Source organism: Glycine soja, chromosome 1 (genome assembly GCF_004193775.1).
Source record: "Glycine soja cultivar W05 chromosome 1, ASM419377v2, whole genome shotgun sequence".
In the NCBI taxonomy this organism is placed as follows: Eukaryota; Viridiplantae; Streptophyta; class Magnoliopsida; order Fabales; family Fabaceae; genus Glycine; species Glycine soja.
Genome location: NC_041002.1, coordinates 32,245,549 through 32,272,345, shown reverse-complemented (window position 1 = coordinate 32,272,345; position 26,797 = coordinate 32,245,549). Strand labels below are relative to the sequence as shown.

Below are 26,797 nucleotides of genomic sequence, written 5' to 3'. Positions count from 1 at the left end.
TGTTTCTTAAGACATATATAACACTGAAACACTTAAGCAGAATGTTAGACATCACTTATACCCATCATCCTTTCAATTTTCATAGCTAATGATTTTTCATAATTAAAACTAGGGATGTGGATACAACAAGCCCATCATAGGCTTTTTCTAAATCCACCTTAATTTCCATCCACCCTGTTTGGCCTTTTTAATTTTTCATTAAGTGAATCACTTCTTGAGCAATAATAATATTATCCTCACTATTTCTATTGAGAATAAAAATGCACTTACATGATCAACAAGCTCCTCCATCACTTTCCTCAGTCTAATAGATAAAATATTGGTCACTATTTTGTATGAAACATTACAAAGACTAATAGGCCTGAATTGATTCATATTTTCCACACAAACAACTTTTGGAATCAAAGCAATAAAAGTTTCATTGTGTTCCTTAATTATTATAGGATCCTCAAAGATTCCTTTAATGATATTACAAAACAACTCACCTACCACTTCCCATTGACTCTTATAAAACATTGCCTAAAAACCATTAACTCTAGGGGCTTTATAATTTCCCATAGTGAAAAATGTCTTTTTGATTTCACCATTAGTTAGTCCCTCCTTGAACCACTCCATTTTAAAATCCTAGACTCTAGGGAAGGCTCCCCTAACTCCATAAGGGACATAAGAAGAATCACTAGAAAAAAGAGTAGCAAAATAATCAATGACCAACCTTTCTAGAGCCTCAGTTTCTCCTACCCAGTTACCATTTTGATCCTGTATGGCTTTATATGTATATTTTTCTCCTTCTAATCGAAGTAACTCCATGAAGGTACTTTGTGTTTCTATCACCAGAGGCTAACCACTTGGCTCAAGAACATTGGAACCATAACAACTCCTCTTATCTTAAAACTTCCTGGTAAGTCTGCTAAGTACTTTGTTGTTGTTTCTTTGGTTGATTATCAAAATTATTCCTCATCTAAAAGGAAATATTATCCAGTCTCTTCAAAATACTTCTTGTACGATTTAAGATGTTGTCAAAAACATCTTTATTCCATTTTCGCAAAGCTTCTTGAAGATTATGAACACGTTCTTGCTAGGCACTATTAGTCTCCCAAGCACCTTTTAAGAATGAGTGAAAGTCATCATGCTTCACCCAAGAAGCACAAATCTAAAAGGTCTTCATCTCCTGTTCTTCCATTTTTTTGTAGGCCACTTTAATAAGGTCTTCATCTCCTATTCTCTAGCTCTCCCCATAAAGATTTATGATATTGAAAGTTAGGACTCCTATACACCACAGTAAGGAACCAACTACCAACTAGTCTAATTTTTCCAACCAACTTTCATGCGCATGAGTTGGTGGCCATGATGAATAATCTCAACATTCCACCTATTAGATTTCCATAAACACCATATTCCTCCAAATTGGCCCCGGCCTTCCTGAATGAAATGATCTAAGCCTAGTCTTGGAATAATTCTCCTGTAGTTAAATTTTATTCAAAAAGAGTCTCTATATAAATATGCTTTTCCAAGGTAAAAACCATTTTTCCCTTAAATAAATATAGGAGCACCGCCACCACTCATCTTACAAATAGGAGCAAGAGTCTCCTTAATTTCCAATTTCCATGCACCACCCTCAACCTATACCTACCATCAACATGACAACATCCTAACTTCATATATAATAGATTTGCAAACACCAAACAAAATCCTTATCCTATGTTTCTCCCTTAGTACTTGTTCGGCTTCCGGCAAGTGCACCGGATCGCACAAGTAGTATAAAACAGTAAGAACCGAGTATCGAACTCTCGGGGAACTTGTGTTATTTGGTAAGCTATTTCAGCAAATAGATGTTTGGTGTGTAAAAATAAGTGTGAATATGAACAGGCGTATAAACTATCTGTGCAAAAAGAAAGAAAATCTCACGAGAGAAATGATGTGTAGAAACACGTTGGTCTTCCTAATAGGTGCCTGATGCTGAAAAGATATTCTCTATCTAACAATGCTCATGTGTTCTTATGGTGTCTCCTGAGATACTAAACCCCGATTCCTTATGATAGTTTAGCCTAATCCTGATCAAACATCGTTCGCAGATTCCTCTTGTAGCACTAAACTCAACCAGGACCGCATTAAGACACATATACACAACTAACTTATCGCACCCCGATTCCTCGTGAAAGTACGACAACTTAGCCCTGCACTATCAAGGACTTTAGAGTCAGACCCGTTTCCACTATTGAATGACCCTAACAAAGCATACATCTGCGTGATCAAGGTAAAGGCATACTGGAGTGAAAAGCAAATAGCACAGAGAACACACAAAACATCATTAAATAGATAGAAATATATTTACATCAGGTACCTACAGGGAAGATCCAACAGAGGATTTAGCTTTCCATACTAGGAAGCCTTCTTTACAACAAAGAGAAGAACAAGATGAAAGATTGCAAAAATACAAGTGGTGAGGATGTCTCCTTCACCTCTAGGATCTCACAATCACTCACAAACTCATCTCAAGCTCTCAAACCGGCTCCTGCTTCAAGCTCTGGTCTCTACAGATCTTCACATAGCAAAATCTCTCAAAACTCTCTGGAACTTGGACCTTTCTCTCTCTAGAAATTCTAGACATGCAAAACTCTGAATCCCAGTCCAAACTCCCTCTCTAAAATCTGATTTCAAGCTTAAATAGGTGGCTTTGTTTGTGCTCGTGCGCTTAGCGCAATTATGGACCGCTTAGCGCACATTAGTGAATTTCGGCTTAGCGCGTGCCTTTCTCGCTTAACGGATGAACTGAAGCGGTGTGCTTAGTGAGATGAAGCGGTGCGCTTAGCAAACCTGTACAGCTCATCTTCTTCCAGAGTCTTCCTCGTGCTTAGCCCATGAGTGTTGTGCTTAGCGGAAGCTCGCTAAGCCAAAAGATTGGCTTAGCGAGAAGGTGAAAAACAACACTTTTCAAAGCTTGCCTAATTAACCTGAAATTGAGAGAAAATGATTATTAAACACACAAAATGGAAGTACTAAGTATTTATTACCTATACTTAATAGAAAATACTTATAACACTACAAAATAACCATAAATTGGAAGAGTTTGATACAATTTACACAAGTTTTATACACAAAAGTTAGTTGTATTCACCGACTAACAACTCCCCCAAATTTATAGTTTTGCTTGTCCTCAAGCAAAAAGAGAACAGCTCACTTGTCCTCAAGTGACAATGACATGCAGTGACTATGTAGAAAGGTGTATGCAACAAAAGTTACTGATTGCATGATAAGAGAATGGAGTAAAATTCCCTCATCACTTGTCTTTCACAAGGTATGCAATTATCCAAAGAGAAGAATAAAATGCAACCTGAACAATTAGATGGAGCTAATCATAAGACAAATATTAAGGAAAGTAGCTTAAACCACAGTCTCACGGCTACTATTTCACTCAAGCATAAGTGTTTAAGCTATTCATTAATAACACCTAGCAAGAGGTCCAATCTTTGAATTTCATCTCATGCCATAAAGTCAGAAATGTATAAACAAAATCATAAGGACTTTCTCAGGCTTGTAGTGAGGCTTGGCTACAAAAATTCATTGGTTTTTCTAGGATTCTAAGGTTTAGATTCTAAGAGAGTACAAATCCTAGACTTATCCAAATGGTCTTTTTAATACAATTGGCTTGCTTACTAGCTTTTCACTTTCATTTGCTTTTGACCTTGTTACATCAGCACACTTTTCTTCTTTCTTCTTCTTTTTTTTTAACATACAACTTATTTGTTGTGTGTGCTGATGCTTTACCTTTTTTCTTTGCATTCTAACTGACTTTACTCCCCCAAATTTGGGGTAACTTTTGTCTTGAACCATATGCTCTCCTAGAATCTAAGCAAGGTATCAGGAGATAATTATTTAAGTTCAGGGTTCAATTTATGACAAAATCACTCAGCTCAAAAAGGGTGCAAAGGATATAATTATCATTCAAGGTAAGCTTTTTTGGTCAAAAGGCTTGCGTAGGTACAATCATGGCCTCCATCATGTTCTCGTTTATACATTTCATTCTAAAATTCAGATATTCATGCAAAGATTATTACTCACAGCTAGTCGTTCACTCACAGTTTAAGTTCACACTCTGACCGGTTTTGGTTCAAGCTTTTCTTTCTCAATCAATCTGTCTACTGATTAACAATTCTAATTGCAAGTTCACATTCTTGTTTTTTCTTTGTCTAACATACACACTTGCTCAAAATCATGAAAAGGAACACAAACTCCATCACAATCATGCATTCAATTCAAAATAAAGACATACACCCATTTTCACAAAAAGACAAAAGTGTTTCACTTCCATGTCATAAAAATCAAGTCAACTGTTCAAAATGCTTCAGAATAAGCAAATCAACTATATATAAATAAAACTAGCGGTGTATGTAATCATAAAAGAAATAATGTACTAAAACCATAATTATCATAATAATAATAATCTAAATGGCACAAAAAATTATCATCAGGAATTTAAAAATCCTATGATCGGTCCTGAGTATCCTCTGTCTGAACATCCTCCTCGTCTGTTAAGTGAAGCACATGGGTAGTTGTAGGAGAAGTGTTCAGAGACAGGACTGGCATAGTCTGATCCTCAAGAGTGCAAGGGTATGCTACCTGCTGAAGTGAAGTTGTATCTGCCACTAGTTCTGAAGGCTCAGAAGTGGCCTCAAGAGATTTCTCAGAAGTGGCTGCAACTTCTTGTGTTTGATCTGCCTTCTTCCTTCTGACCAAGGGCTCTGGAGTGGTAGTCTCAGATGACTCATCCTCTATATGCTAAGGTACCTGGGCTATGGGACCTTCATCTTCCCTGTGAAGAGAAGGTTGGGTCCCTGGCCAGGCTACCATCTCATTAAACTACTCTATTGAAGGAATAGAGTTTGGAGGTGCCACCATCTGTAAACTTTGTAATAAGATAATTTGCCCCTGATGGATGCTTTGAAGCATGGCTTCAAGACGCTGAAAATCTGCAGGAGCTGTGGCAGAAGGAGCTGCTGGGGTACGTGCTGGAGGAGGAGCTGTAGATGTGGAAGGGGCCTCAGCTGGCCTTGTCCTCGCTCTACTGGCCCCTCTGATAGTAACGGTCCGATCATCAGGGTTCCAACAATTTTTCTTGATATAGGCCAAGTTAATGACCGAGCTCAGGCGTTCGAAGACCAGACTGTCAGAAGTAACCCCTCTGGACTTACATAAAGCGATGATAAGAGCAAGGAACCCAAGTCTAGAAGAGTTAGACTGGGCCATAGATGTAATCTGACCAGAGATGAGGGCTCCCAAATTCATGTCCATCTGAGAGACTAGGCCAAAGATCAGCCTAGCTCAATCTACTGTCATGTCCGAGGTGTGGAAAGTAGGGGCCAGGTTTGAGTACGAGAGAACACTCCACACCTGAGCAAGAGTTGTTAAATCTTTCCTGAGAATCTTCCCAGGGTGGCCTTCAGCATTCAAAACAAACCCCCGACCTGGGATACATAAGGCAGCCTCAATTTCTCTAATATCAGTGGGCAACCAGTAGTATCTGGAATATGTGGGTAAGGTTTCACCCTCAGCTAGTACCACAGGTGTCTCCATAAAGGTGTTGAGGTTGTCTGCATTAATCTTCACCACGTGGCCTCTGACCCTGACTTGCTTTGGTGAAGGTCCTTCGGAGCTGTAAAGGTTGGCATAAAACTCCTTCACCAAAGCTAAATCTATGTTGCTGCCAACTAAATTGGTGAGGCGTTTATGGAAGTTACGCCTCTCCAATTCATCCTTAAACTCGTTCAGTTCAGTATGGTGTATTTCTACCTTCCTCTCAGGCAGTATATGTCTTCCTAGAACATTATCTGTGTATCGGGTCCAGGCCTCAAAGGAGTGGAACCTCCTTGTATAATACTAAGTTGTGGGCCATGTACCAATACTCTTTCTCTTTCTGGAAGTCATCTGCAGACAAAGGAATCAAACAGTTGATCAGGACTCAAGTTATTCAAATTTCAAAAACTGAAAAAGACACTGGCCGCTTAGCAAAACATGGTCCGCTTAGCTGGCCTTTGCAAAAAAAAACACTACCGCTTAGCGACATGAGGAGCCGCTTAGCGGAAGTTGTAGAAATTTAGCTTCTGCAGAATTGGCTTAGCTGGACAGCGCCCGCTAAGCTGAACATCTGCAGCAAGGATATGCACTAAGCTCCTTAAAGGCTGCGCTTAGCGGCACCAACTTTTAAAAAATTCCACTAAGTATTGGGAGCTTAGCGAGAGAAGCTCGCTTAGCTCAGAGGATGCCGCAACAAATCGCGCTTGGCCCAGGAAAGCTCGACTTAGTGCATGATTATCAACAAAAAATTGTCTAAGTTGCCTGGGCTTAACGATTCAGCCTCGCTTAGCCACAGGTAGTTCAGCAAGAGGATGAGTGTTCATCCTCAAAGGATGAACTCGCTTAGCATGGTAAGCGCGCTTAGCTAGTTCTTCAGAGAACGCCTATATACACAATGAGTACTGATGAACTCGCTTAGCGCAGCATGCTCGCTTAGCGAGTTCATCGTGTTTTCCAGAAAACGTAGTTCGTTTTCTTGCACTTTTCAAGCCTCTATAAGGCATATCAGACATGCAATGTGTGCATCATACTCAATACAGTATACAAGCATATATATTCCTAATCTTAAATTAATTTTAACAAAACATAAAAACCCTAAAAATCTAAAACTACAGTTGAAGTCTTCTACCCTAAAGTTTAGACAAGAAAAAGAGAAAAAGAATCAAGGAACTTACTTGGATTGTTAATGCTTTGGGATTAGAAGTAGACAGCGCAAAGAGAAAGCACATATGCAAAATGCACAAATTTTTTGGAGAGAGAGAGTCCAGAGAAGGAGTTTCCAAAATCTGGCAAGTGTGAGTGTAACTGTTGTTACACTCACTTAAGCAGTTTTCGACATTCTCACTTAGCGGATTGTTGCACTAAGCGAGCCAGAGAGACGTTTGGTTTCTCAACAAGGCTCGCTTAGCGGACCCACGCGCTTAGCCGACGTTTCAAATTGAAAATCAGTTTTTTTTTTTTGCACACAGGCTTGGCTTAGCACAAGGATAAGACCGCTTAGCGAGGTTTGTAGATCCGAAAAGCTGCAACTCTCGTTAAGCCAGGCTCTGGCTGGCTTAGCTAAAATGATGCATCTTAAGTACAGAGGAGCATGCGCTTAGCTGATAAGGCCTCGCTTAGCGCTCACATTGCCGCAAGGAATTCAGCTTAGCTGCCATGACTGGCACTTAGCTTTATGAACCCCAGTTATGGTCGTAAGGAATTGCGCTTGGCAACACTGAGTCGCGCTTAGCCAGGGATAAGGTGTCGCATAGCGGTTTGGCTGTCGCTTAGCCGAATTTAGATCGAATTCGATTAGGCTTAGCTTGGCCTTGGCTAGCTTAGTGGAATGAATCAGCCTCAGATGCAAGGGTTGGGCGCTAAGCGCTTAAGACTCATGGCTTAGCGCATGACCAAAGATGCGCTTAGCGCGAGGCTCACGCTTAGCGAAAGAACTATTTTTTAGAAAAAAAGTTTTCTAAGTTATTTTTCAGTCTTTTTTCCAAGAAATTGAAACCCTTATGTTAAACATTCAAAAATAGGCTGATATACTCCTATGTACAGATTATACAGCAAGTTGCAAATGATTAAACGCATGAAAAACAAAGATAACAGAGATTAAAACTGTGTTGCCTCCCAGGAAGCGCTTCTTTAACGTCATTAGCTTGACGTTTTTACCTCACTAGATGATCTTATGTTTTGGTTCTTACTTTCAGAACCTCTTGACCTGCTTCCATTACCTGTAAGCAAACATTGTGTTCTGGAGCAGGCTTGTTTTCAACAAACAAATCAAAATCAATTTTCTGATCTTCAAAACCTAGCTCCAGCTTCCTCTTCCCCATATCAACTATGTAGCTTGCGGTCAACATGAATGGCCTTCCCAATATTACAGGGATGTTAGTATCTTCAGAGATATCCATTACCACAAAGTCTATCGGGAAGATAAAATGTTTTACTCTGACCAACACACCTTCAATTACTCAATATGGCCTGGTAATGGAGCAATCAGCTAATTGTAAAGTCATTCGAGTGGGCATTATTTCCAACTATCCCAATCTTCTACACATGGAGAGTGGCATCAAATTGATACTGGCTCCCAGGTCAATATGAGTTTTTCCCACATTGACTTCTCCAATTGAACAAGGAATAGTTACACTTCCAGGATCTTTATGCTTGGGTGGAAGGATCTTTTAGATCATAGCACTGCAGTTTCCTTCCACTATGATGTTTTCCTTATGAATATATTTATGCTTCCTTGTTAACATATCTTTCAAGAATTTAGAGTAGAGTGGCATCTGTTGCAAAGCTTCTCCGAAGGGCATGGTTATTTCCAGTTTCCTGAAAATGTCTAAAAATCTTGCCAGATGATGATCTTTTTCCTTCTTGGAAGGTACCACGGAATATGGTACTTCCACACCTTCATCCACAACTTTTTCACTTCTACTCTTCTTTGCATTCTTATTATTTTTTTCTTCTTTTTCATTTTTTTTTCATTTTCTACTTCTTTTTCTTTTTCATGGTTCTTCAATTCTTTATTCTTGACCATTATTTGTTCCTCTTTTTCTTGATTACTTTCACCTCTCACCTCATTTTTCTTGCAATCAGTACCTTTCTTGTCAACAATTTTCTTTTTTATGCACAACACTATCCTCATCCTCAGCCTCCACAAACCTTTTACTCCTTGTCATCACAACTTTGCATTCCTCCTTGGGATTATGTTCTATATTTGCCACAAAACTGTTGGATGACTTGTCAGCTATCTGCTTGGCCAATTGTCCCACCTGGACCTCAAGGTTCTTCAGTGCTGACTCAGTGCTTTTATGATATGACATTGTTACCTGCATAAAATAAGTCAAGGTCTCCTCCAGCTTAGTACTCCTCTAGAATATGTTAGGTCCTTGTTGGATTGACCTGTTTGAAGGCCCGCTCTGGTCTTTGTTGAACTGGTTACCAGGGTGTGTCCTCCACTGTCCTTGTTGATTATAGGGACCCTATTGGAAGCCTGAAAATCCTCCTTGAGTATACCCCTGTCGTTGTTGATTTCCCATATAATGAATTTCTTGAGTGTTTTATTCAGTGGGAATACATTGACCTGTTTCATGAGCCTCACCACAGATGGTACAACCTGTAACCTGCAAAACAGAAGAGGGCGTAGGTTGACCTTGATGCAATCCTACCCCGCAAGGGCATTGGATAGAAAACTCCAAGTAGATTGGGCCAGAGATGCAAGAGAAAGCCCTAGGGTTCTTATGAGCCTTAGGGTAGATTTTGGGCCCATGGGCTAAGTACGAGCCCACTTATCTTTGTAAATATTAGATTAAGGTTTCATTATTTTTGGGCCTTGTATTTAGGGCTCCATAATGTAGGTAGGGTACCTTAGAAATATAGGATTTTTCAGCCCTTTTATTTTAGGGCACCTAGACTAGTTTTTGTATTAGGGGTAGTTTTGTAATTTCATATGCACTAAGTGGATATTTGATGTGTGTGGTTGGAAATAAATTTAATTGAATTGGTAGAAGCCCAATCCAATTAAATTTTTAGAGGGGGAGGTGAGCATCTGCTTACTACACCCCATTGCCACATCATATAGTCACACTTTGTGCATGTGCTTCATGCTTTTCATGCCTCATGACACCTAAGCACACTTAGTGGAGAATCTTGGAATTGATCTTGGATTAGTGGGCTGAACCATAACTAAAATTCACTAATCATAATTAGTGAAATTTTGGCTCCAAAGTTTGGCTCCACAAATTCAATTTCAAATTCAAGTGAAATTTGAATTTCCCTCCAATTTTGTGTGACACTTAGGCTATAAATAGAGGTCATGTGTGTGCATTTTTTTTGAACTTTGATCATTTGAATATTAAACTTCAGATCTCAAAGCTCATTTAGAGCACAAAATTTCGTGCTCTTCTCTCCCTCTCCCTTCATTCATCTCCTTCTTCCTCCAAGCTCTTATCCATGGCCTCCTATGGTGGTGAGCTTCTTCTAGACTCATCTTCTCCTTGAAGTGGTGTCTCTTCTCTCTCTTCCTTTCGTCATTCTGCTACCATTCATCTTCCAAGAAGCAAAGGAATCCATTGATGAAAAAGATCCTAGGCCTACAAGCTCCAATGGAGCTTACATCATGTGGTATCATTCCCTCCCCCTTGAAAAGGATTTGACCTCAAATCCCGAGGTTCTTGAAACTCTGGGCTTTTTTCCTCAACACCTGTAAAAAGAACAAAAACATATGTATTAGTGGTGTTTAGTATGTTGAAGTAAGGTAAGGTCTGAAAACTCATTTCCTGGGCATCTTCCCATGAAGGAACATGGTTCCTCACCAACTCAATGAGTGGTGCTACAAGTATAGAAAAATATGGGGCAAACCTTTTGTAAAAGTTTGTTAAGTCTTGGAAGCCCCAAATTTTTCTTACACTTGGTGGAGCGGGCCACTCAGGAATGACCTTTATTCTCTTAGGGTTCATGGGAACCCCTTGATCACAATTTAAAAAATTAAGAAAAGTAAAGCAATAGAACATACCTTTTTCTGTATTTTCATGTTGATTATTCCTACCAAAAAGTATGACAAACCTAAAGTGTCCCATATGAGTGCCTAAGTTTGTATTGAAACTAAAAATAAGAACAAACCTACCTAATGAGTCCCTATGTACACAAATCGTGAAGATGTTGGGTGCACGAGTGATTTTACAAAAGAGTGTTGCACCACCCAAAACATTCATCACACCACCTATTTTGGGCACCAACAAAGCACAAGGATTTAATCTCTTGCGAACCAAACCCTCATCCAACAACTCATTTACTTGAGGAATAAACTCAAGCCTAAGAGATGTGGCAATGCTAACAAGTGTCTTTTTACAAAGGAGAAAATGTGGAGGTTGTCTAAGAAGGGAAATTTCTTTAATATTTGTCTTTATTTCAAAATGTCTTTCCTTCTTAGCTAACCTCTTGGAGGAGACACTTACCTCCTTACACTCCTCCTTAACCATTAAAGATTGTCCTTCTTCTTGGGGGTAGATCTCTTCACTAGATTCTTCCCCTTTTGCTTCTTCACTTTTACTAGAGGAAGGTGAAGTAGCCTCATCTTGGATACTATAAATGTCTTGGCCCCTCATAATCATGGTTTTCTTGGTGGGGCATTGAGAAGTAATGTGTCCTCTTCCAAGACATTTAAAGCACTTCGTGGAGCTAGTCTTCTCTTGCATACTAGCCTTAAGGGGTTGCTTTTCTATTGTCTTCCCCTTATCATCTTTGGGCTTAGAAGGTCTCACCCCTAAGATTCCTTGACCTTGGTCTTTCTTTGGATAAGAGTGAGAGCCATAAGATTTTGAAGTAGACTTCCTTTTAAGTTGTTGCTCTACCCTTATTTCCCAATCTAAATTAGCCTCTACATTGTCCTTCCCATGGAAGTATGGGAGGTTAATGTTAGCCTCTTGAGGCTTTCTTTCCTTGTCTCTCCTATGGGAGTGAGGTCTAAGATGTGACCTATGCCTTCCTTCATAATAGTCACGAAGTTCTTCACTTAGGCTCTTGCAAGAGTTATGACTACTATAGGAGGCATGTTTTTCTCTTTTCATTTCTTTCATTATTTTTCTTCTTTCTTCCTCTCTTATTTTCTCTCTTTCATCTTGACTTATTTCTTCCACTCTTTTTTTACCTTTTTCTTTTCTCTCTTGTTTTTCTTTCCACAACTTAAGGGATCTCAACTCATCTAATATCTTATACAAGGGGTCCTTAGGAGTAGAACCCTCACCATTAACACTAGATGAAGAATGAAGACTCATGTTGGTTCCTAAGTTATGGTTCTTTCTTTTTGGGGGTTTGAAAAAAAGGTAAAAGAAACTATGGTTGAAACTAGCCAAAATAAACACTAAAAGAGGTGTGAAAGATAAGGTAAAAACTAATTGGTAAAAGGCAAGCTATCTAGGCGGTTTGACAATGGAGGGTAAAGGAAATAAGCTATGAAAGTAAGCAAGAAATGCAAACTAGGCGGATCCTAAGAGTGTTTGGATGACCTCATTTAAGGTTCCCAACAAAACACTCACTATCCTAAGGGAAAATTGCCTAAAATTATTACACACAAATGGAAGTAGGGTGACCTATTGGAGGCTCCCAACTTACTTCCAATGAAAGGCCTTTTGTTACAAAATTTGAAAGCAAAACAAATTGCCAATTACAAAACTACAAAAAAAAAAAAGTCCTCAATTGTGGTGACTATTCTCTCTTTAGTGTTTCACTCAATTTGGAGTGCTTCTTAGTCCAATAGCTCTTAAGGTGGTTGGCCCCTTGCTTCTTTACTCAAATTCTTCAAGATATGGCACCAATACTCCTTTCCAATTCCCTATATGGCAACTCACAAGCAAGGAAACAAAGAGACAAGCAATAACCAAAGACAAAAAAAATGAAAGCTAAACCAATAGAGTTTTAACAAGACAAATTTTCAAGGATTATTCAACAATTAAAGCAATGAAAAGCACAAAAAAAGCAAGCTAGGACTCAAAGAGAAACCTAGAATGGCTCTAGAGTAGAGTAGAAAAACTAAAAAAAAAGACTCAAGAAACCTCTAGTTTTGGCACTTATTTTCACAATAATTTCCAATTTAAATTTCAGAACTAGGATTGGTATAAAATAGGCACCAATTATAGAACAAATTTTTGAGCCAAAACAACAAGCACACTTCCCTTTCACTTTTTTTTTTCTGGACACTGATTTTTCTGCCAACTTGTGTGATTTTTCTTATTTTTTACTTTAATCCAAATCACTTGGTTCTTTTTTTATAATTTTTTTCCAGATGTCTAGAAATTTTAGTAAAAATTTCAGCTCAAAAATCGTAGTGACCAATTTCCAGTAATTTATACAATTTTGTATGTTCAAGCTGCCAGCACCAGCGATTTCAACCTAGAAATCAAGAGTAGTGTTTATGTTGCTTAAGGCTTGGATAGTTACAATTTGTGTTTGCTTATGCTCAATTATCTTGAATAACACAATTCAAGAGAGCTTAAGACTTATTTGATTCACAAATCCAGCCACAACTCAGCACCACAACTCAACTTCATCATAGGCATCATGTAGGAATCTTAGAAAACAAAAAAGAGTTCAACAACAAGACTACTTCTAGGAATTGATTTAGAACATGTTATGAACTAAATAACATGCATGAATTAGACTCAAAATTCAAAAGATAGGCTAAGAATGACAAGAATACATGAACAAATGTATCTAGAATTCAATAAAAAAAATAAAAATTCAACACAAACTTAGAGCATAATGTGACAATTACTATGACTAAACATGACTCTAAGACAACATGGATTAAGTGATTTACACTTAGATTTTTGTGTTTTTTTTTCTAATAAATATTTTGGAAGAAAATTTAGATCTAAGGTTCAGCACAAGAATATTATGAATGAAAAATGATAGAACCTAAAATCAACACAAAAACATGATTCAAGAGTAGATCTACAAAATTTGAACCATAGAAATGCAAGAACAAGTGTAGATCTAAGATTTAATCGGTTTATTTTTTTATTTTTTTTTCAATCTACTCTAAACAGCACCAAACCACAAGAAAATGGAGGGTATACATGGAGAATAAGATGAAGAACAAGCAATTAAAGAGAATTCACCGAACAAAAAGATAGAGGAAGCAAAAGAACATCACCTAGATGAAGATGCTCTGATACCACATGGTGTAAGCTCCATTGGAGCTTGTAGGCCTAGGATCTTCTTCATCAATGGATTCCTTTGCTTCTTGTAAGATGAATGGCAGCGGAATGAAGAAAGGAAGAGAGAGAGGAGACGCCACTTCAAGGAGAAGATGAGTCTAGAAGAAGCTCACCACCATAGGAGGCCATGGATAAGAGCTTGGAGGAAGAAGGAGATGAATGAAGGGAGAGGGAGAGAAGAGCACGAAATTTTGTGCTCTAAATGAGCTTTGAGATCTGAAGTTTAATATTCAAATGATCAAAGTTCAAAAAAAATGCACACACATGACCTCTATTTATAGCCTAAGTGTCACACAAAATTGGAGGGAAATTCAAATTTCACTTGAATTTGAAATTGAATTTGTGGAGCCAAACTTTGGAGCCAAAATTTAACTAATTATGATTAGTGAATTTTAGTTATGGTTCAGACCACTAATCCAAGATCAATTCCAAGATTCTCCACTAAGTGTGCTTAGGTGTCATGAGGCATGAAAAGCATGAAGGACATGCACAAAGTGTGACTATATGATGTGGCAATGGGGTGTAGTAAGCAAATGCTCACCTCCCCCTCTAAAAATTTATTTGGATTGGGCTTCTACCAATTCAATTAAATTTATTTCCAACCACACACATCAAATATCCACTTAGTGCATGTGAAATTACAAAACTACCCCTAATACAAAAACTAGTCTAGGTGCCCTAAAATACAAGGGCTGAAAAATCCTATATTTCTAAGGTACCCTACCTACATTATGGAGCCCTAAATACATGGCCCAAAAATAATGAAACCTTAATCTAATATTTACAAAGATAAGTGGGCTCGTACTTAGCCCATGGGCCCGAAATCTACCCTAAGGCTCATAAGAACCCTAGGGCCTTTTCTTGCATCTCTGGCCCAATCTACTTGGAGTTTTCTATCCAATGCCCTTGCGGTGTAGGATTGCATCAGACCTATAGACAACTTAGTTGGTAGCTTACCTAGTGTTTCTGTTAAAATCTCAAGTTGCTTAGAAAGAAACTTGTTCTGTGCCTATAAAGCGTCATGTGATGATAGCTCTATCAAGCTTTTCTTCGTGGGTTGATGGGTTCTGTCTCGTAGAATGGCATGATCACTAGTTGACATGTTCTCAATTAGCTCACTTTCTTCTTCCAGGGTCTTCAGTTTTATCTTTCCCCCTGCAGAAGCATCTAACAATTGCTTGGTTTGTGGTCTCAGCCCATCTATAAACATATTCAATTGGATTGGCTCGGAAAACCCATGAGTGGGAGTTCTTCACAATAATCCTCTAAACCTCTCCAATGCTTCACTCAAAGATTCATCAGGAAACTGATGAAATGAAGAGATTGCAGCTTTCCCTTCCACAGTCTTGGACTCTGGGAAGTATTTCTTTAGGAACTTTTCAACAACTTCTTCCCAGGTTTTTAGACTATTACCTTTGAATGAGTGGAGCCACCTCTTGGCTTCTCCTGCCAATGAGAATGAGAAAAGGTTGGGCCTAATGGCTTCGTCTAGTACACCGGTAATCTTAACAGTGTTGCATATTTCAATGAATGTTGCCAAGTGTGCATAGGGGTCTTCATTAGGTAATCCTTGAAATAAGTTCCCCTGTATTAAATGAATTAAGGAATGTGGGTAGTTGATGTTGTTAGCTTGCACTTCAAGACGTGCAATGTTGGTGAAAAATTGTGGTACTGAACTACTTGAGTTATCCTCAAGGGTAATCCTCTGGTCATGCTCTTCTGCCATGGTAATGACTTCAGGTAATTGAGTAGCGGATTCCCATGATGATGGTGAATCAGGTGATAATAAGTTAGAGAAATGAGTCTCCTCCTCAAGAATGGATGCAACTGTTCTGTCTTGCAGAAGTTTCCTTCTCCTCTCGGCTCTGTTCCTTCGCAATGTAGCCACAATTTCTAAGTCCAGAGGAACTAAATTGTCTGTGGCAGATCTATGCATATATAATACTAACAGAACAGCGATTATCTAGTTTAACAAGAAAAGACAAATAGGAATTAAGAACAAATAATAACAAAAACAATCAAACAATAATAAATAAAGAATAGACACCTAAAGACGAACTAACTTCCCAAATAAAAAGAAGTTCCCCGGCAACAGCGCCAAAAACTTGTTCGGCTTTCGGAAAGTGCACCGAATCGCACAAGTAATATAAAATGGTAAGAACCGAGTATCGAACTCTCGGGGAACTTGTGTTATTTGGTAAGCTATTTCACAAAATAGATGTCTAGTGTGTAAAGATAAGTGTGAATATGAACAGACGTATAAACTATCTGTGCAAAAAGAAAGAAAATCACGCGAGAGAAATGATGTGTAAAAACAAGTAGAAACACGTTGGTCTTCCTAATAGGTGTCTGATGCTGAAAAGATATTCTCTATCTAACAATGCTCATGTGTTCTTATGGTGTCTCCTGAGATACTAAACCCTGATTCCTCATGATAGTTTAGCCTAATCCTGATCAAGCATCATCCACAGATTCCTCTTGTAGGACTAAACTCAACCAGGACCACATTAAGACACACATACACAACTAACTTATCGTACCCCGATTCCTCGTGAAAGTACGACAACTTAGCCCTGCACTATCAAGGACTTTAGAGTCAGACCAGTTTCCACTATTGAATGACCCTAACAAAGCATGCATCTACGTGATCAAGGTAAAGGCATACTGGAGTGAAAAGCAAATAGCACAGAGAACACATAAAACATCATTAAATAGATAGAAATATAATTACATCAGGTACCTACAGGGAAGATCCAACAAAGGATTTAGCTTTCCATACTAGGAAGCCTTCTTTACAACAAAGAGAAGAACAAGATGAAAGATTGCAAAAATACAAGTGGTGAGGATGTCTCCTTCACCTCTAGGATCTCACAATCACTCACAAACTCATCTCAAGCTCTCAAACCGGCTCCTGCTTCAAGCCCTGGTCTCTATAGATCTTCACACAGCAAAATCTCTCAAAACTCTCTGAAACTTGGACCTTTCTCTCTCTAGAAATTCTAGACATGCAAAACTCTGAATCCCGGTCTCCCTCTCTAAAATCTGATTTCAGGCTTAAATAGGTGGCCTTGTTCGTGCTCGTGCGCTTAGCGCAATTATGGACCGCTTAGCGCACATCAGTGAATTTCGGCTTAGCGCGTGCCTTTCTCGCTTAACGGATGAACTGAAGCGGTGCGCTTAGTGAGATGAAGCGGTGCGCTTAGCGAACCTATACAGCTCATCTTCTTCCAGAGTCTTCCTCGTGAAAAACAAAACTTTTCAAAGCTTGCCTAATTAACCTGAAATTGAGAGAAAATGATTATTAAACACACAAAATGGAAGTACTAAGTATTTATTACCTATACTTAATAAAAAAATACTTATAACACTACAAAATAACCATAAATTGGAAGAGTTTGATACAATTTACATAAGTTTTATACACAAAAGTTAGTCGCATTCACCGACTAACAGTACTCCGCTCCACCAAGCCAAATTAATTGCCAAGAGAACGCAAAATTGGATAAGGGTGTTCGTGGGTCGGGCTGGGTTGGGTTTGGTGTTAACTCGTTGGCAAGTGTACCAAATTGTCACAAGTAGTAAAGTACTCGGAAGTCCGAGTGTTGAATCCACATGGACTTTGTTTGTACTTAGATTAATGCAAACCCAATTTAAAATCAATAGATAAAGAATTTAAAATAAAGATAAGAAAATAAAGTAGATAAGATAAAGATTTAAAGATGAAAATAAGAGATTTAAATTAAAAGATGATAAAGATAGAAGATAAAAAAAATAAGAAAATAAAAGTAAAAGATAAGAAAAATAAAAGATTAAGATAAAGATAAGAAAAGATAAGCTAAGATAAGATAAAAAAAATAAAAGATAAAAATAGAAGATAAAAAAAATAAAATCAAGAACGTGATAATGTTGAGACCTGGTCTGCCTTGTTTGCCTAGGATGTATGAGTTTATGATTTTTCTTTATCAATTTAGATGATTCTATTCTACTCACATTTGTTCAATTACTTGCCTCTGATTCCTCACGATGACAAACCTATTTTATTTATCTATCTTCCAAATTCCTTTGCAAAGACTCAACACATAAAATGCATGAAGTATGAATTCTAGATGTTTGCAAGAATGCATGGGCATAAAATTATCTTTCTATTCCTAGCAATGATTTTCTTATGAAATCCTTTCTTTTTGTTCTATTAGAAGTTACCATCTTCCGAGCGTCTAACCCCTAAAACCAATGCATGCATACCTTCTTTAAATCTTATTTAGAAGTTATCCTCTCCCGAGCGTCTAACCCCTAACAAAATATAAAGATGAATAATGCAAGATAAAAGCAGAAAAGATAATAGAATAGAAAACACCTTTGCATTGATAAATAGTGAATACATCATACATCGCTTAGCTTTTAGGCCTACCAAGCCCTAACTAGGGGTATAAAAACTGATGGGATAAGAGGGGTGAAAGAAATAAAGGGAGTAAATGAAACCCCTACTAGAGGGGATTCTGTGGTGGTGTTCTTTTCTGCTTGGCTTGACTCCCTTTTTATATTTGTTGTAGTGGACTTGGGCCTGATGTTAGAAATCTTCCTTTTTGATATTTTTGATATCTTTTGGATTTGTTTTGTTGTTAATCATATCTTCCTGAGATTTCTTGATATTTTGGATATTTTCTCGATCTTTTTTTCTTTTAATCTCTTCTTTTCATATCTGCAAGTCATAAATAAGAAAAAATATCAAATCTTAATATTTAAGCCAAAGATAACTGCTAAATAAATATTTTCAAAGATATTTTCAATATATTTTTATTTTAAAATAACTCATATTTAGCAGTTATCATTTGGTCAAACCCATGAATCGACCCAATCAAATTTGCATGGATTGGGTTGGGTTAGCTTTTTTTATAAAAAAAATTGTAATATCCAACCCAAACTAACCCTTTCACAAACAAATTGGTTTGGGTTGGGCCAATGGGTTAGGACTTTTAAATTTATTTATTATTTTTTGAAATTCAATATTCATTTTATAAGCTAAAATTATTAAAATACACTTGAGTTTATCACAAAACTAGTATCATACAACATGAGAGTATACATCCCCCCACCCAAATTTATAGGCTAATATAAAAAGGATAAAACAAAAGCAAATATATAAAATCTTATAACTCCACTCAAAAATCATGGGTCTTACCCTCAATTACATTGATTTTAATTGCAAATTTCAACATTCATTTTAAACTTTCAATCTTTCGTCAAATTATCGTATCCTCAATTTTTTAAGACTTCATAGTATACAAGAAATACTAAATAACTTGAATTGAATAAAGATACTCAATCACTGAAATTATGCAAGTATAATGTGTTGCCCCCACTAGCCACTGTTATGACTAATAGTTTAAGAATAATAATATTTGATTTTTTAATTTAAAATATAGTATTTATATTTTATATAAATAATAACAATTTAATATTAATTAAATGGTTCATAGGTTGGGTCAACGGGTTTATAAATCAAAACCCATGACCCAACCCAAAAGTCAATGGGTTTGAATGAGTTTGTCCGAGTTCAACCCAAACATACAAAATATTCAACTTAAACTATTTGGATTAGTTTGAGTCAATTCGGATTTGCAGGTGACCTGTAATTGTGAACACTGATAATTGTTGTGCATTGTTATATTTTACACTCATTTTACATAGAAATTATCTATTTGTCCTTAATTATAGCTTAGTTTTATCCCAAATAGTTTGAGTTTAATGCTTTCTTAGAACTCTAGTCATTGTAAATAAGTACGTAGCATTTACTAGTTTTTCTTGGTGTTGGACAAGTGTTAGTACACAAAGAAAAGGAAGGGAACTTAGCACTAACTAGAAGGCTCGCACAACAAGGAAATTCATGCAAAGAAGGCCACATGGCAGCTCATGAGTGGAAGAAGAGAGGGCTAGGTCATCCATAGAACTTGCCCAACGAGCCTAACTTGCCCAACAAGAAGATCCCACTAGGTGGAAGAAAATAGAACTTTAATTTGGAATTTCTAAAGGACTCACCCAACGAGTAGTGATCGCCCAACAAGAAATGCCTGCTAAGAATTGACTTTTGGAATTGGTGAAGAACTCGCCTAGTGAATTATGCTCGCCCAACAAGTAGTGGCTTAAGTGAAGTGACAATACAAAGGCCTTTAGCCCATTATAAAAGGCACATTCTCTTGGGATTGCGGGGGATCGACCTAGGGTTTTGTGAAGGATGAAAATCACTATGCTATTGGTCTTTCATTCATTTTTCTTCATTATTCACCCAACTTCTCTTGTAATCCTTCATTTTTCATGCCTCTCATGTCAATGAGAGGTTAGTTTTTCCCATAGTTGAGGATTTGGTGTACTAGCAACTCTCATGTAATTATCTTCACTATTTATTTAATGAATATTCAATTTTATTTTCATTTATGAGTTTTTAATGTTAGTTTGTGGATTGATCAACCATGTGTTTGTCTTGTTGTTTTCTTTGTCATTAGGAAATGCTTTGAAAATTGAGTTTTGAGAATGGTAACTAATGGGTTTCTCTTCTAGGGATAGAGTGGTGTTCATTAGTCTCTAAATGACTCTTGCTCATATCAAATCATCTAACTGCACTTGCTAAGGGATTAGGAGTGGGGTTAAGTGATTTAGCTTTAATCACTTGAGGGATCAAGGTTAGAAGATTGTAGTGAGTTGAGACGGCATTGAAGCTTCATTAAATAGGAAAAAACATTTATTATTGTTGAAATATTGGTCCAGTATCACTTGTATCCCTAACTATTCCATTTAATTGTTGTTTACAACCTTCACATTCTACATGTTCCATCAATTGTTTGTGTCAAAATCTGTCTTGTTTTTACATTGATTTGTAGTTCATAAACTTTAAATTTCTGCACTTTTACTTGAAAATCAATCAACTTATTTTATGCATTTGCTTAGAACTTGGTTTTACACAAATTGTTTAGCACAACTTGGTCCATGTGGATTCGACCCTTGATCTTATCGTTTATTTACTAATTGTGTGATTTGGTTCACTTGCCCGTCATAATTAACAAACACCCCCCTACACAAAAATATGTAATTTGAGTTTAAATTTAATGGTTAGATGAATTAGAAATTATTTACCAACATGTAGTTGGTCTGTTTGACATTTGGCTCATATCCTTTAACATGTCTCATGTGGCTGAAAATAATGTTATTAATAGATGAAATTTGACTGAAGGCAATCAGTTAGGATCTCTCGTGAAAATTAGTTATTGATAAAGTTGATGTCTCAAAAGGTTAATAAGTTTATATTTAATAGACACAAATAATGTGATTAATAAAATATAAATATCTTTTTAGTATAACTTTAAAGAAATAAATTATAAAAAAATCTTCAATAAGTTTTTGACCATATATATATATAATGAAATCAAAATACAAAACATATTTATTTTAGTTTTTAACGAACAATAATAATGAGTATAATGTAAAATTTGTAATTTATTGGACATAAAACTAAAGTGAAAAATATACAACTGAATAAACATGTTATAGAACATAAAATGTAAAATAAATAAGTTATAAAATATTACGTTACAATAACATGCATAAATATTTTTATTAGTACCATGTAAATATTACAAAGTCGTGGTCACGGATTTTTGTAAGAGATTATATATAAATGTTGGAAGACTTCTCAATTATTAAATTCTTTAGCACTAAAAATATTAAAATTGAAAATAAATATATTAATTATAATAATAATAAGGACTTTTCAATGAATTTTTAAACAATAAAATGCAAGTTATGCATCCCATTTGAAAAAAAACATAAAGCGATTGTTGAAAATAAAATATGTTAGTTAAAATAATGAAGACTTTTTAGTGACCATTAAAAAAATAACATTTAGATTACGATAAATATTCAAACAATAATTTATTTTATTTTAAACAAGAAAATATTTCTTTTAATTTATTTTCTTCATGTGATATTATTTGAAAACATAATTACTTTATTTTGATTTTAATTATTATCAAAATTAAAAAAAAAAGATCTTTTTAACTTTTTTGTAATATCTTTAATTTTTAATAAAAAAAATTCATAAATATAATAAATGAATGCATGATATCGAATACACAATTACAAAGACCATGCATTAAAATTTATTATCCTTCTCCAATGCTTAATAATGAACAAAACTGAGAAATAAAATATTTTATTATCATTATATTCAACAAAACTAGTTGAAACTTGAAAGCTAATTGGTAGCTCATAGTTAAATAGTAACTGTTGTGACAAAATTAACTGTTTAAGTAACTGAAAAATATAAAATAAAATAAAAACAATAAAATCATAATTGGTTTGAAAAGGGTAATCAAGAAATTTTATGAATACATTAAGAATAAAAAGAGAAGAAAATATAAAAAGTTAGAAACTAGAAGCTAACATTTAAAAAAAAAAAGACTACTTCAAGTAGCATTTCAAAAAATGCTAGAAGTTACTAAAAAAATTTATTTATCGAACAATCAAACAAGTTTTTTAGTTAGGGAAAAAAGTTAGAAACTAACTGAAATGTTTTGTCCTTCATAACAATAGGGTTATGTTTGATAAGACTTTTGAGAAATTTATAAGCTCTTTTGATTAGCTTGTAAGCTCTTTTGACCAAAAATAAGTTTGTTTGGTATACGAGTTTATTTTAGTAGCTTATTTTATATAAGCTACTTCAAAAATGTTTTGTCCATCATAACAATAGGGTTATGTTTGATAAGACTTTTGAGAAATTTATAAGCTCTTTTGATTAGCTTGTAAGCTCTTTTGACCAAAAATAAGTTTGTTTGTTATACGAGTTTATTTTAGTAGCTTATTTTATATAAGCTACTTCAAGTAGCTTATTTTCCATAAATTAATAAGCTACTTGAAGTAACTTGTGGAAGATAAGCTAACTCATAGGTTATGTTCAACAAAATTAGGTGAAAAGCTAGTTGAAAAAACTAATAGGTAGTTGAAAAACTAATTTATTAGATTATAAGTGTTCGGTAAAATGTATTGCTGAACATAACCATAAGCTGCTAGGTTTTTTTTTTCTTATCAATTTTATCCTTACTATTTTATTTGAAATTCCATTTTATCCTTTAATTCAATTTAAAAATTCTTATATTTTTTGTTCATTGTTTGGAAAAATCTTTGTATCTAATATTATTCTCTTACATGCACATGACACATGACGGTTAACTTGTCAATTATCATCATTATATTGTTCCTTTGAGATTAAAAATTCTTTGAATCATATCAACTTTAGAATTACTATCCTACTTTTTAATATGATAAACTATTAGAAATAAAATTTAAATATTATAAATATTAAATATGTCATTTAATATTTATCAATTAGTCTTATCAAACATTTTAAATTAAATCAACTAGCTTATAAGCTTTCAGCTCCTAACTTAGATGTTCACAAATCTAGGTAAAAAGTTAGGTGAAAGTTGAAAGGCTAGCTGGAAAATAGAAAGTTAGATGATAGCTGGAAGCCGAAAAACTAACATATTATATTACAAGTGTTTAGTAAAATTAGTTATTGAAGTGATTGAAAAATGTAAAATGACATAAAAATAATAAAATAATAATTTATTTAAAAATATAATAAGAAAATTTATATAACGTATTGAGGATAAACATAGAAGTAAATATAAAAAGTTAGAAACTAACGTTTTAGAAAATATTACTTCAAGTAACAATTAAAAATTATTAAAAAAAATTTGTTTACCAAATAATCGAACAAACTTTTCAACTACTAAAAAAACTAAAAATAACTCCGACATAACCATAACTTATAAGTTAGTTTGTCAACTAACTTATAAGCTACTATTACCAAATATAACCTAAGTTTGAATTAAAAAATCATTATCTATTAAATGGAATAGGAATTAATATAATTTATTAAATAAAAAAAAGGAAATGTATGAAGTTTTTTTTAAAATTTGGGTGATTTTTACTTTCCATTGAGAAAATTTTGTTTTATTCTATTTTAAATGGGAAAGTTCATACATTTCCTTTTTAATTACTTTCAACATTTATTTTACGAAAGAAAACAAAAGATAAAATAAAATACCAGTTAAAAGTTACTTAGTCTCATTAGAATATTTTTCTACAACATCATTAGATAAAGAGTGAAAATGAAAAATATCTCTGTTTCAATATACTGAAATATATAAACTAAAAAATGTAAACTAAAAGCGAACACAAGTTGGGATGATATTTTGAATTTGGAAGGTAACATCAAAAGCTTTTCAATTTCCATTGGGTTGGTTTATCTATCTGGCTCTCATAAACAAAAATATTTTATTTATAAATAGAGTGGTGGGGAAGAAAGGAGAAAAACATGAACGTTAAAGGGGTCCTCACTCCTCAATTTAGTCCACTGGCATTTCCTTTTCTCTTGCCTTTCCGATAACCACTTTCAAGTTTCAAGTGCAGCTTTTCTCCATTGCAACCCCCTCGACAAAACAAAACCATCAAAATCCTCAGGTTGTGAGTGAGAAACTGAGAATAATGGTTTCTGGATGGAGAAGGACGTTTCGCACATCTAATACCATTCCCCAAAACACACACGAACCTGAAATTTGTGATTATTACAACAACATCAATTCAAGTCCCAAAATCACTTCCAATTTCTCATTTTTCTCCACCCCATCATTGATTCCCACCCGAACCAATTCACCACTTTCCAAACACCAATGCAATTACAACAATAATGCAAGAACTCCCTCTCCCACCAAACGCTACAGCCCCACATCGTTTCATCAATCCACTCCTTCTTCCCCAAACTCTCCCTCAGCCTTCTCTCTTCTCAAATCCACCTTACGCTTATCCAAAGTAAATTAACCTAACCACACACTCTACCCTTTTAATTTCTCTTTTTGTTATTTATTCTCTTCTAACTTTTTTGTTTTTAATTTTTTTTGCAGAGCTCATGCAAAATCTGCACGCGGAGTGTGAAAACCGGCGAAGGAAAAGCCATTTTCACTGCGGAGTGTTCTCACGTCTTTCACTTCCCATGCATAGCAGCTCACGTGAAAAAACAACGACTGGTCACGTGCCCCGTGTGCAACGCTAACTGGAAACAACTGCTTCAAAACGCAGACGAAAACAAACCGCACGCAGAACTCAAAACGACGAAGTCGTTCAAGCCCCACAACTACAACGACGACGAGCCTCTCATGTCGCCCACTTCAGTCTCGCGTTTCAACCCCATTCCCGAATCCAACGAGAACGAAGAAGAAGAAGACGAAGAAGAACAAAACGATGAACAAATAAAGTTCAATCTCTCATCATCATTGGTCAAGACCAGAAACATCGAAGCATTCTTCTCACCGGAGGCTGCGATTGTGGCGTCCAATTGGAGCTCCGAGACGTACGTTACGGTGTTGAATGTGAAAGTTCAGCCGCGTAACGCGGCGGCGAATCGGCCGCCGGTGGATCTCGTCATGGTGATCGACGTCCGAGGTAGTGTCACCGGTGAAGAGCTTTGGATGCTGAAACGTTCGATGCAGGTTGTTATCTCGTCGCTCGGCTCCGCCGACCGTCTCTCCGTCGTCGCATTCTCAGGCGGATCGAAGCGGCTATTTCCGCTGCGGAGGATGACCCGCTGCGGCCAGACAGCGGCGCGGCGAGTCGTCGACGCGCTGGCCTCCGTTGAGCTCCGCCGAGAAGGAACTCCGGCGAGGAACGACGCGCTGAAGAAAGCCGCGAAGGTTCTGGAGGATCGGCGGCAGAAGAACACTGTCGCGAAAATCATTCTCCTCACAAACAGCCACGAGGATCATCGATTAACCACCACGCGCTTCACAGTTCATTCATTGATATTCTCTCACGATGACAACGAGTTCGCGAAGCGCGTGGGAAATTTGCTGAGCGTGGCGGCACAAGACTTCAAACTTGAGTTAAAACTAGCGTCACGTTCGGCTCAGGCGGAGATCACTGCCGTGTATTCTCTGGCCAAGGGTTTCACCGACGCTCTCTCGCCGGATTCCGTCGCGCTCGGTGATCTCTGCGCGGCGGAGGAGAGGGAACTGCTGGTGGAGTTCAAAGTGCCAGCTGGCACAGCTTCGCGTGGGTCCCACCATCGTTTTATATCTGTACGATGCTCCCACCGTGACCCCTTTACTCAAGAGCTTGTTAATTCCAAGGAGCGTGAGTTAATTGTTCCAGGACCCCACACTGTTCGATCGTGTGATCTCAGGATCGAACAGTTGAGGCGACGCCACGTCAGTGCACGCGCCGTAGCCGAGTCGAGAAAGTGTGTGGCTCGCAACGATGTGTCTGGCGCGCTTCAGTTGCTATCATCGGCTCGAGCCTCTGTGAGCCGCGAACAGGGTGATGAGTGCTTGCGCTGGCTCGAAGCCAAACAAGCCGAGCTGAGGAACCAAAAGTTGAGAAGTAGTAATAATAATTGCTTGGAGGAAAAGGGGGAGCCGCTTACGCCGATGTCGGCTTGGAGAGTAGCTGAGAGACTGGCTAAAGTGGCTATTATGAGAAAGTCTATGAACAGAGTCAGCGATTTACATGGCTTCGAGGATGCCAGATTTTAAATGTTTTAAGAATTAAGAAAGGATACTGGATGGGTGAATTCACGAAACATTTGGGAGCTTGTATTTTGTTGATGACTGAATTATATAAGCATAGCTATAGTTACCGCACTTTAGTTAGCTTGGCATGAAAATATTAAGAAGTTATGGCTCTAATCATGAAACCTGTGCACAAAACTCATCACTATACCTCATTTCTTGGAAAGATTAAGCAATATCTGCAGGATTGGGAAGTCTGGATATCTCATACTTAAGGAAATGAAATGCAGTTGCAGATTGGTTGGCTAACAATAGAGGCAAATTTAGTGTAGGGGTTTGTTTTAAAAACAATTTACTAAATAAGGTCTCTTTTTGTAACGCGCTGGCAATGACGGGAGCGTGGATGTCGCTATTGGCAGCAACGGGACAAAGAGAGAGGAAAGAGACGCCATTGGTGCCGGCGGGACA

The 26,797-nt window shown here is 36.6% G+C and overlaps 1 protein-coding gene across 1 annotated transcript; it reads left to right on the top strand.

The window, feature by feature from the left end:
- The first annotated feature begins 24,131 nt into the window (after nucleotides 1-24,131).
- Nucleotides 24,132-26,544, top strand: LOC114414720 (E3 ubiquitin-protein ligase WAVH1-like). The gene is made up of 2 exons (XM_028379102.1): nucleotides 24,132-24,638; nucleotides 24,731-26,544. The coding sequence occupies exons 1-2, from the start codon at nucleotides 24,315-24,317 to the stop codon at nucleotides 26,351-26,353; spliced, it is 1,947 nt and encodes a 648-aa protein (XP_028234903.1). The 5' UTR covers nucleotides 24,132-24,314; the 3' UTR covers nucleotides 26,354-26,544.
- Nucleotides 26,545-26,797: the final 253 nt, after the last annotated feature.